Source organism: Diorhabda carinulata, chromosome 4 (genome assembly GCF_026250575.1).
Source record: "Diorhabda carinulata isolate Delta chromosome 4, icDioCari1.1, whole genome shotgun sequence".
In the NCBI taxonomy this organism is placed as follows: domain Eukaryota; kingdom Metazoa; phylum Arthropoda; class Insecta; order Coleoptera; family Chrysomelidae; genus Diorhabda; species Diorhabda carinulata.
The window spans coordinates 2,974,900-2,986,712 of NC_079463.1; the positions used below are offsets into that span (position 1 = coordinate 2,974,900).

Below are 11,813 nucleotides of genomic sequence, written 5' to 3' on the forward strand. Positions count from 1 at the left end.
GTCAAACAACGTTTTAGAAAAACATTCTTGTTTTTGTATCATTTCTAATTTTGCATACTAACATAAAATAGTAAGAATTTCACCAACAAGCTGATTTCAAAGTTTCTTACCATGTTATACTGGCAAGTTTATACAGAATGTTGATGGAAAAAATTCGAGAGTAAGTAAATGACGTGAAAATAATGTTGTGACAATTTTCAATGGATGATTACGTATGTTGATGTAGTGTGATTGAAGAAATAAATAATTCCTCGCTACTATCGGGAGACCAGGGGCGGCTCATGCCCAATGGTTAACAATCCGTAGGGGACAACCTGTACAATTCAAAGTATTTTCAATGAAAAATCACAATTTATGATAATTTTCTTCGTAATGTCTCTTTATAGCATGTAGAACGATCTACAAATCTCCTAAACGATAAATTTTATCGAATTAAACAAAGAGTTTGCTTCTGTTAAAAAAAAAATTATGTATGAGAAAAAAGTTTTTATGTCACATCATTATTCTCATTCCCGAATTATTTGCATCATGTCCCGGAACACTCTGTATATCAATAAAATTTCGAATATTGTTGAAGGGCTATTATACATATTTATAAATTCTATAAATTATTAAAGAAAAAAATTAATACAGTTTTTAACACATAGCAGTGATCATAATTTTGAAAGAATAAAAATAAACAAATAAGTGAATAGAGGCTCGCAAAGGTTGCGTTTTGAAGACGACCCGCGGTGCCGAAAATGTAAATCATGGGCATGGGTGCCCCACGATTCATTCCAATACCTTATGGATTTTATTATTTACCGGCAATTTTTGGCATAGCGGCGCCTTTGTTATAATGAACAACACTTATGAAAACGCATTAATATTCAAGCCTCCAGGAACCATTATGGGTTTTGTCTACATTTATCATAATATGTATTTTAGAAATAATTAATTATGGGGTCCTGTCGACGTATTTATATTTTCATCATTTTATTATTATTTATGAACAATAATGATATCACGTTTGAGAGACTTTGTTCTCGAAATGGGGTTTATTGTCTGTTAATTGAATTTCTATTTCTTTGTTGCAATTTCCATATTTTTAATTTGAATAAGAAAAATACAAGTCATTATTTTGTTATTAATAACATTATTTTAACAATTTACTTTCAAATTTACGAATACAACTGAATATTTTAATCATACAGATAATATGTATGAAATGACCTCACTGTAGCAATAAATGAATTTAGTCACTTCAAGGGATGAGCAGATTTCAAATTGTGTAAAAAACACCTTAGAAATATTGGTTATGCAATCACAATTACATTACACGCAAGGAACCTTTTCCTATATTTAGCAGCAATATAGATTTTAATATAAATGGAAGTCATGCGAATCGTTTATATAAAAAAATACTGGCATTTGTAATAATGAGATGATTTAATATTTTATATTCAAAGTATTTTTGTATTTAAATAAAAACAAAGTTCTTCACCAATCTGCCATCAGTTACGGTTTACTATTCGAAACATAGATTAACCAACTTATAGAGTAGGTAGTCGGTGGTCTTGTTTGTGAAAAAGAACAGCCAACAGTGGCCTAGTTTCATATCCATAATTGATATTGTTATAGAATATGTACTACTTTAAAATTAATTAGAACAATTTGTCATTCTATCAAACATTCTTTGTAACGAAACCCGCGGCTGTCGAATTTCTTATCTATGTAGAGGAAAAATGTGCATCTATAAACGACCTTCCAAAGTAGTAGTACTTCTATTTAATTTTTACTACAACTTAAAGTGTAACATCATAGTATGAAATGAACGTAAACTGGTTGTATTTGAATGTAGTTGGCTTTTGTCATCCCAAGATCTTTGACATTTTGACGCAGGCATATAAAAAATTCCAAGTTAAAGGTAATGTGCTCACTATCAAGAACCAAATCATTCCAAATACCTTTACACATCGTTCAACCCTTATATACCTTCAACACGTTACTACCAACATCTATTTCCCTGCCAATAGTGAATCAAACAAGAAATAGGCATACGATACATCCAGAACTATTGAACAAATTGTATTACCAAAAATTATCGTCTTCTCTTTGCAATTATTATTCTTCTGAAAAATACCAGAAGTACTTGAAAGAATACGTGAAGAAGCAAAAACGGATTCTTGTAGAATATTCTCTTAGTAATGAACAAAAGCCATCAGCGACGAAATATTTGAAACATAGGACTAAATCACCTCAACGGAAAAGAATTAAAATTAAAAAAGTAAAACCTGAAGAATTCAAGCTGTATGAAACTGGAAAAGCAGATCCCAATCAGGTAGAGGTTAAACAAAAACCTAAAGGTGAGATAAAGTAAACTGATAAACTACCCTCCTGTACCCAATATCCAGTTTTCTATCTTTTGTAATATGTTATGGTGCAGTAGAGCGTCTTAATTTCATTGTTTGCCCCTCCAATTTTACTTAAATCTAATTTTCTTCACTCATATTTTCTTTATTTTTGGTAAGGTTATCTTAACTGCATCAAAGACTCTTCCCAAATAAATAAAACTCCGATCTGTTATATTTTTGTTATCTGTTCTATAAAAAAAACTACGTATGGTATGATCCACTCCATCTGCATCCTGTTATTCAACTGCAAAGGATGCTGAGCTTATTATAACTTGTGGCGTAAGCGTCAAATTTGAGACATTTCTCAAAACAACTGAGTGGCCGTTTGAGCTCTACTTTAATATAATGGATTGAAGCAGCAAGCTGAAACTTTGTCTACAGCTTGTACATAATGGTCACTGACGCGTGCATGATTATTTTTACTCTATTTACTATATGAGGTCAAAAAAAAAATCGACTGAACTAGGTACTAGGAAGGCAACTGTTAAATGTTGTGTTGTATTAGACGTTGACTTCCGTATTTAAGCAAATCGTTTGGTATTCTGTCTTGTCTTGGTCTTTCAGATTTCCTTTCATTCGTCTCAACCAGCTCATCGATACCTGGAAGATATTTTCTTCAAGGTATTAGCACTAACTCCCTTGAGGAAGCTAAGCGTTTAATGTTAAAATGTCTTAAAATTATATTCGACAGAGCAGTGACCGATCACCAGTTTTATTTCGTTTCTGGACATCACTAGCAGTTTCTATAACTTAACTGCTATGGTTATGAATCTTTTGGATTGTCTTGGATCTAGAGCGTTCCTCCAGTAAAACAATTGTCTAAATTTGTTTAAAATTAGTTTTTAAAACTGTTAGTTCAAGCAATGGAAACGAAAATAACCGATTATTATAACGATTGTTAAATATTCGTCGACTTTAATCTACTATTACATTTTGTTTCAGCAATTACGATTATAGAATTGATTCTTCGACAGAAAAGAGATGAATTTAATAGAAGAAAAGGAGCCTGCGTCATTTGAAAAGTGAATATATCAATACACCAAGTGACATCATAAAATACAATTCTGTTCTTTTAATTTGGAAATAAAGAGATAATGATATTAATGTTGTAACATTTATTACTAAAACTATTCGCTTTATCCTACAAAATGGCGTCGGTAGGCGTTAATAAACTACAGGAATGCTGACGTCATAGACCGTTATTGTTAGCGTAGGTCAAGGATCAGTTCCCAAACAAACTGTGTTCGTATATGTGTTTAGCGATAAATTTTGGAACTAATCGCGAGTTTAATGTTGTTATCAGACATCTCAAGAAATTCCTCGGACTTCTTAACCGTTATGAACTTTTGAATTGTCTCAAAAGTGTTTTTGTAGGAAGATTCCATCTGATCCAGTAGTCATCAGTTCAGTTCGCTGTAGATGTGACTTACGACACCGCAGCAGGACTATGGTCCAAAAGAGTATTGCCTGGTATTGTTGTATTGGTATTAATGCTTTCATAGTGCCTTCACACATTAAATAATTTAAAGCCGATTGACTATGTACGGAAGTGCTTTCTGGTAAGGTTTCTATCTAGAACTCCTTGGCAAATATGTTTACTGCTAGCAACTCCTTGGAACATAATTAGTTCTTTTCATAATTTTATATCGAGCTTGCATTCTGGTTTAAAAATACCCAATTCTGCTCCTTGCACTAGCTTCGAATCATCATTTTGCGGAGATATTTATTGATTTATGATTGATGATCACAGATTACCAGTTTAAATGGAATGTCTGTGTCCATTATGCTCCATAATGTCCATTATACTTCTCCGTATATTATAAGGTGAAGCTTCTAAGGCTTGTTGACTTGCTCAATTTATATTTTCGATTTCAAACATTGTATCTCTCCCAGTATTGATATTAACAAACAAATTATAATCGACTAGTCCTGTAGATTGTGCAAAAATAGTAATTAATCGATGTATTTTACCCAGACTGCGGAGCATTTATTTTTGTGAAATTTATGACTGTCTTATTTGTTAAATAAATGAGTAGACCTTGAATTAAATGAAAAACAATAAATTAAAGAAACGTAGTTATTCCTACCTGGGGTCATATAATATTCTCTCGGAATCTGTGGGGCCGATAATTGTTTTCGACCGAAGTCTAAACGCTTCTGAAGAAGAATGGTGTTAATGGTAGTGCCTTTTTAATTTGAAAACAAAAAAAAAAGTTTTACGTCTTGTCATAAAAAGAAAATGTAAGTGAGAAATTATTTTTCTTTATATTTAAAGAACCCTCAGCACTAAAGTTCATTAGTCTACAACTCCAATAAATAATATAAAAACCGCATAGAACATGCAGTTACCAGTTATTAATACAGGGTGTTCCAAGATTTGATACAAAAAATTCGGAAGTGATTAGATGACGTGAAAATAATGTTGTGGTTCATATAAATCTTGATCGGTCGATCGGACGTGGTAGTTTAATTATTTGGACACCCAAATCTCATATCTAGCTTGATTAGATTTTTATTTGTGAGACCGTTTACACCAATAGACCGACGCCAAGAAATAATATGATCAAAAGGGTATTTCAATGTCAAAACTGCTGTCCTACCCATCTGTCATGTATAAGAACATAATGGGAGGCATAATTTTTGTTAAACCTTCTATAAGAAGCTATTAATCCTCTTTAGAGGATTGCTATTGCTTTATAGTTTAATTTCTGTTATCATCGTATACTTACCTTTTGCAGCTGTCACTTTCCGTACTTCAAAATATAGTGTACTCTGCACTAAATGTCAGTATTAGAAGAAATTCAAGCCATAAACTTCATCCTGTCAGGTGCATAATGAACATAGAGTTAATATTAAATATAGAGAACATGACATGTAAGAAGAATCATACTAGTGGAAGAGAGACAAAAAGCATCGGTGTACCCATATATGTAATACCTCGTAAAGGTTGCGCTTGCTTGAGAATGCGCAGAACCGAGCTGGAGCCTCGAAGGATAGAGAAACCATTATCAATACGTCTTTCTTACTCGGAACAACTTCCACTTATAGAAACTATCCATATAGAAGTATTAAATATATAGCATTCTCTAACTCTCTTTACTCGCTTCTGATTGGTGTTTTATGTATGATGTTAATCTTAAAGATCCAATTAGAATAAAGTGGAGAAAGAGAGAGTGATATACTAAAGTACTATTCTATTCTATGCTATATTTTGAATAATGCTGCTGTTAACATTATCAAAATTTGTAGAACGTACATCCAAATAAAAGACATATTAATTATATTGGTTTTTATTTATCCATATATTATGTATTTACGGGATAAATGTGTGTACAGATAACAGGCTACTAAAAAGCAAAACGAAGAACAGAAGTATGACATCAATGTAAACAAAGCACATATTCTATGGTAATAACTTCAAGAAGTGAGGTTAAATTGATGTTTACGTTGTTTTTTTAATAATTAATCTCATATTCACAGCAACTGTTATAATTTAATTCGATTTTGAATACCAAATGTGGAAATGACTGTTTCTTGTAAATTACAATTGACATTAGCCATAATCAAACCACACATTATAAAAAATCCAGTTGCGACATCTCAAATAAGGGAACTTTTGATATCGTCAAATTTCAAGATTATCAAATTTCTTAGGAAAACAATATCTCTAAAAGAAGCTGAAAATTTTTATAGTGAACATAAATGTAAATTTTTTTATAACAGATTAGTTAGTTTTATGACGAGTGGTCCTAGTGATATCATGATATTGGCAAAAGAAAACGCCGTTAAAGACTGGCGAGAACTTATGGGTCCTACCAAAGTTTTCAAAGCACAATTTGAAGCTCCTAAAAGTATTAGGGGACAGTTTGGATTATCAGATACAAGAAATGCTAGCCATGGATCAGATTCTGAAGATTCTGCTAAGAGAGAAATAAAAATATTTTTTCCGGACTTTGATATTGATGATTGGTATGCACAATATGAACCAATATTTCGTTCCAACCATATTAGTTTTGATACAAAAAATTTTTTGCACATTCCTTGTAGGTAAATAAAAGTAAATGTGTTATTTTTTAGTATTTATTTTATAATTTATTTCAGTTTTTCAACAACTGTGTTCAAAATTTTCATTACAAAATTTAGACACAATTTTATTGATTTATTAATTGCAATAATGTAAACATGTTTGATAAACATGATCTTTGTGTAAGTGCTTGATATGATTTGTTTTTTTAACAAAATTAATCCTCTTGATACAAAAAGTTTAAAGAGGCTTACAAAACATCATATCTACCAGTAAAACAGTAGAAAATCATTTTTGCTTATAATGTTGAATGATTATGTACTGTTTATCAACTGCATGTCAAATTAATAAAGAACCGTTGTCAAAATGATATGTTGAAGATCAAAATTATTTGTGATTGTATTTATTCTTACAAATAAGAATCCATTCTAAGTAAGGATAAACCAGATTTATTTGGTAATGAAGATAGATATTAAGGACAAAATGGAAGTTTAATATCTTGAATATGAAGTCCTTTGGTAAATCTTTAGTTACAGCTATTCAAAAAATCGATTCCATTTGCTCCCAAGGTAATTTACAAAATCCCACCAAAAAAATTCATGTTGTATCGCGAAATACTTCTTTATCTAATGCTGTTCAATTGAGGAAAAAACGATATTTACAGAAAACAAAAAATCTGCGTACCATTCACAAGGTACTTTCAGAAAATTTGGAAAATTATCAAAGAAACTCTTCATGGGAGAATCTCCGAACATATCTAACTGTATCAAAGGAGATTGATAATCTAGATTCTGTAGATTACCTAGATAAACCTCAAGTATCAAATTCGTGTATAAATACTGAAACAGGAAAACTGAACAAGAAAGAATTTAATGTAGAAAAATATACTAAAAGTCCATATTCTAAAATATCTTTGGCAAAAGTTATGTCTAGCAACGAGACACGAAAAGAACCGAATTCAAGTCAAATTCCATTTACAGTTTTAAGTAAAGTAAAAATTGTAGATTCTCATAACATATCAGGAGATATTAAGAAACGAGTGAAATATAGAGGACAAAATTTGGATGAAAATAATATACACTTGAATAATAGTAAAACAGAATTTAAAAATAGTTCAAAGTCTAGCATTCGCTCAACAAGAAGTGGACTAAAACCAGTAAAAGACGTAGGTGAAAATTTAAAATATGCCAAAATATCAAACTACAAAATAAATAAAACAGGATCAAATAAATATCAATTTTTACGTTCAAAATATGATGTTAAAGAAAATTATAAACCATCCATTAATTTTAAGATAGATGGAACTTCAAAAACATCTATCAAACCGGAATTTCTATTAATAAAAAAAGGATTAGAACAAGATACTAGAAAAAATTTAAAATATGTCAGACTCTCAAACTTGGAATCAAACAAATACCAGAATTTAACCAGTTCAAAAGATTGTATTAAAAAATTTTCGAAATCATCTACAAATTTAGATATAAATAAGATTTCAAGTACACACATTAAACATAAACTTCCGTCAAAGAGAAAAGAAATAAATTTAGTGCCTATTGAACATTTGCAACGAACTAAAACCTCAAAATTAATACAAAATAAAACGGAATCAAACAAATATGAAAATTTTTCCCATTCCAATATTGCAAGGATTTATGAACCACCTATAAATTTAAAGAAAAACAAAACTTCAACTACATCTATTAGGCCAGAAACACCAATAAAAAAAGAATTAAATACAGGAAATTTCAAACATTCCAAAATTTCAAATTTTGAAACTAATAAAATGGATCTAAACAAATATTACAATTCAGTTCGTGGAAAAGACCATATTAAGCAAATTTTTAAATCATCTACAAATCTGGACGTAAATAAGCATTCAATTACATCAATTACAAGAGAATCAGGAAAAGATACAGGCGAAAATTTGAAGTATGCCAAACCCTCAGACTTGAAAATAAATAAAATGAGATCTAAAAAATATCAGAATTTTGTTCATTTGAAAGATGGTATTAAAAATGATTTAAAAGCATCTACAAATCTTGGAATAAATAGAACTTCAAGAACATCTATTAGACCAGACCTTGAATCAAAAAATGAAGAATTGGAATCAAAAAAAGGTACAAGAGAAATGTTGGATTGTGACAAAATCTCAAACTTTAAAGTAAATAAAATAGAATCAAAATATAAGAATACTATCTATCCAAAAGATGATTATGAAAAAATTATTAAATCAACTGTTGACCTAGAGAAAAATACAAAATCGAATACATCAATTAGTCCTGAATATCTTGCAAAAAAAGGATTGGAACCAGGAAAATATACCAGAGAAAATTTAAAATATACAAACTTTGGAATTAGTGAAACAACAACAAACAAAGATAAATATTTTGCTCGATCGAAAGATGATAATAAGAAAATTCATAAATCATCTACAAATGTAGAAATGGATAGAAATTTAAGTATATTTATTAAGTCAGAACGTCGCTCAAAAAAAGAAGAATTGAAGCCAGAGAAAGATACTAGAGAAAATATAAAATATACCAAACTAACAAGCTTTGACATCAATAGAACGCAAACAAATCCATATAAAAATTCTACTTATTCAAAAAATGATAATAAACAAATTCATAAATCAACTACAAACGTAGAGATGAATAGAATTACACGTATACCCGTTAAGCTTGAATTTCACTCAAAAAAAGAAGAATTCGAAACAGAAAAAGAGAATTTAAAATATACCGGACTCTCAAACTTTAAAATGAATAAAATGGAAACAAACAAATATAACAATTCAGCTTATTCGAAATATGACAATAAGAAAATTCATAAATCAAGTACAAATCTAGATATGAATAGGGTTAATAGTATATCTGTTAGGCCTGAGCTTGGCACAAATAAAGAATTGGAGCTAGGTAAAGATACCATAGATTATTTAAAATATGCCAGAATTTCAAACTTTGAAATAAATAATATTCAAACAAATAAATATAACAAGTCAACTGAATCAAAAGATGATAATAAAATCCTGAAATCAACTGGAAATCTAGAGATGAATAGAATTTCAAGTATATCCTCTAGGCCAGAACTTCGTTTAAAAAAAGAAGATTTGGAGCCAGAAAAAGATGGTAAACTCTCAAACTTTCGAATTTATAATATGAAAGCAAAAAAATATAATAATTCTGTCAGTTCAGAAGATTATAAATCATCTACAGATCTAGATACAACTAGAAATTCAAGTACTTCCATTAAACCGGAAGTTCGAATAAATAAAAAAGAACTAAAATTGGCAAATAATAGTGAAAATTTGAGACAGACCAAAGTCTCAAAGAATAAAATAAATAAATTGGGATCAAATGAATATCAAACTTTTGTCTATTCAAAACGTGATAATAAAAAACTGTATAAATCAACTACAAATCTAGAGTTAAATAGAAATTCAAGTATATCTATAAGACCGGGAGTTTTTTCGAGGAAAAAAGAACTAAAGTTAGCAAAAAATAGTGAAAATATAAGACACTTTAAAGAATCGGGAAAGAATTTCGCAAATTCAAAAGATGATAAATTTTTTTATAAATCTATTACAAACATAGATATAAATAGAAATTCAAGTCCATCAATTAGGAAGGAACTGTCCTTAATAAAAGAAGAATTGGAGTCAGAAAAAGATATAGGAGAAAATTATAAATATGCGAAAACGTCCAATATAAAAAAAAGATCAAACAAATGCCATACAAAAGATGATATTAAAAATTTTTTCAAGTCATGTACAAATCTAGAGACATACATTAAGCCAAAACTTTACTCAACCAAAAAAAAGTTAGTAGAAGACAATAGTGAAGAGTTAAGGCAAGCGAAAGTCTCAAACTTTGATAAAAATAAAACGGAATCGAACAATAATAACGATTTTACTTTAAAAAATATTCATAAACCATCTACAAATGTAAAAATAGCTAATTCTACAAATTATATTAATCAAAATACCGAAAGGCAGTTGAAAGATGAACAAAAAATCGTACCACAAAGTGAGAAAATATACCTCGAATCGAATTTTCCCAAAACCGGTTGTAGATTAGCATACGAAATGGCAATTGCTGAAGTTAATAACAATATAGAACAAGATTTATCCTCAAATAACCTAACATGGACAAAACAGAAAATAATTGCAAAGATGCAAAATTTGAATAAAGAATCCCATTATGAAAATGTAGCACGAAAGTGGAACAACCCGCAGAATTTACAACAAAACCTTCCACTAAATCCTAAACTACAATCCACACCTAAGTTGATCAACATTAAAAAAAATAAATCAGTGAAAGAATCATCAAACTTGCAAAGCCCAGTTGTAATAAACAATTTTTTAACTTTATTCAATAAAGTTAAGCATTCAAAATCCAATATGAAATATCAGGTTGTCTTGAGTTGCGCACAACCTACAGTAAAAATTAATGAACCATTAATATCGGATAATAAAGAAGCTGCTCAATCAAAACGAACGACAATATTAGAACTTATGCTGAAACATAAAAAAGAAAAGGATTGCTTCACCCCTGGTTATAGTTTAAAATATAAATTGTCCTCCAAATTTCACAATAATCAAACAAATGGTCAATTCTTCAAAAGAGACTCAACTGAAAGGTTAAAGGAGAATCCAATGATTGGTTCGAAAACCAGAAATGAAGGCTTTAATTTCTATCGACCAATAAAATCATCATCAGTTTTGGAACATATTTTATCAAAAAAAGATCCAAGGGTATATAGCAGTGCCAGTGATTGTTAAATTATGTGGAGTGAAAAATTTTGTTGTCTATTTGTAAATTTAGCTAATAATAAAATGTTTCTTCAACATATTTAACTATAATTCACAATAAAAATGGTACGTTTCAAAAAATATCAACAAACAAGAAATTTATGTAAAAATATTTTAAAAAACCTCCTAATTTCTATTTTTGTTATTTATAATTATACCATGAAAATTGGTCTTAATTTTACTCTATTAAAACATTTGCGAATTACCAAAAAGAAGAAATACACAAGATAAAAGAAAGGTATAATAATCATAGAAACGTATAGTGAACCTAAGTTGAAGTTAATGATAATAACAATAGGAAAGTAGCAATAAGATATTTTTCAATACAACTGAAGAACAAGTTCAAAGTTATATGTATCTAGGGGTAGTTTACAAGGAAATCGGTGACGAGGGAGGAAATGTAGAAGCAAGGATGATGAAGGGGAATAAACAGACGGAAGCAGTGAAAACGTTAACATCTTTCCCAAAAAATCTACAAATGCAGAAAACAGTTCAGTCCAACAGTGGATTCTTAACAAAGCAAAGAGAAGTTATATAGGAAAGGAAGAATACTGGGGGGTAAAAAGGAGGTAGAATTATAGAAAAAATA

At 29.7% G+C, this 11,813-nt stretch overlaps 3 protein-coding genes across 3 annotated transcripts; all 3 read left to right on the top strand.

Annotated features, from left to right (window-relative positions):
• The first annotated feature begins 1,846 nt into the window (after positions 1-1,846).
• Positions 1,847-3,497, top strand: LOC130893310 (uncharacterized). The gene is made up of 2 exons (XM_057799303.1): positions 1,847-2,345; positions 3,336-3,497. The coding sequence occupies exons 1-2, from the start codon at positions 1,910-1,912 to the stop codon at positions 3,410-3,412; spliced, it is 513 nt and encodes a 170-aa protein (XP_057655286.1). The 5' UTR covers positions 1,847-1,909; the 3' UTR covers positions 3,413-3,497.
• Positions 3,498-5,817: 2,320 nt separating this feature from the next.
• LOC130893312 (nucleoside diphosphate kinase 6) lies at positions 5,818-6,528 on the top strand. The gene has a single exon (XM_057799304.1). It carries the CDS (start codon positions 5,917-5,919, stop codon positions 6,442-6,444), a length of 528 nt encoding a protein of 175 aa, XP_057655287.1. The 5' UTR covers positions 5,818-5,916; the 3' UTR covers positions 6,445-6,528.
• A 394-nt stretch (positions 6,529-6,922) lies between these two features.
• LOC130892265 (uncharacterized protein MAL13P1.304-like) lies at positions 6,923-11,194 on the top strand. Its single transcript, XM_057797545.1, has 3 exons — positions 6,923-7,586; positions 8,229-9,329; positions 9,840-11,194. Exons 1-3 carry the CDS (start codon positions 6,923-6,925, stop codon positions 11,192-11,194), a joined length of 3,120 nt encoding a protein of 1,039 aa, XP_057653528.1.
• Positions 11,195-11,813: the final 619 nt, after the last annotated feature.

Coding starts and splice junctions, on each gene's coding strand:
- LOC130893310 (XM_057799303.1), top strand. CDS start 1,910: ATGTGCTCACTATCAAGAACCAAATCATTCCAAATACCTTTACACATC. Junction 2,346..3,335: donor GGTTAAACAAAAACCTAAAG/GTGAGATAAAGT, acceptor ATTTTGTTTCAG/CAATTACGATTATAGAATTG.
- LOC130893312 (XM_057799304.1), top strand. CDS start 5,917: ATGACTGTTTCTTGTAAATTACAATTGACATTAGCCATAATCAAACCA.
- LOC130892265 (XM_057797545.1), top strand. CDS start 6,923: ATGAAGTCCTTTGGTAAATCTTTAGTTACAGCTATTCAAAAAATCGAT. Junction 7,587..8,228: donor AAAACCAGTAAAAGACGTAG/GTGAAAATTTAA, acceptor ATTACAATTCAG/TTCGTGGAAAAGACCATATT. Junction 9,330..9,839: donor AAATAAAGAATTGGAGCTAG/GTAAAGATACCA, acceptor CTACAAATCTAG/AGTTAAATAGAAATTCAAGT.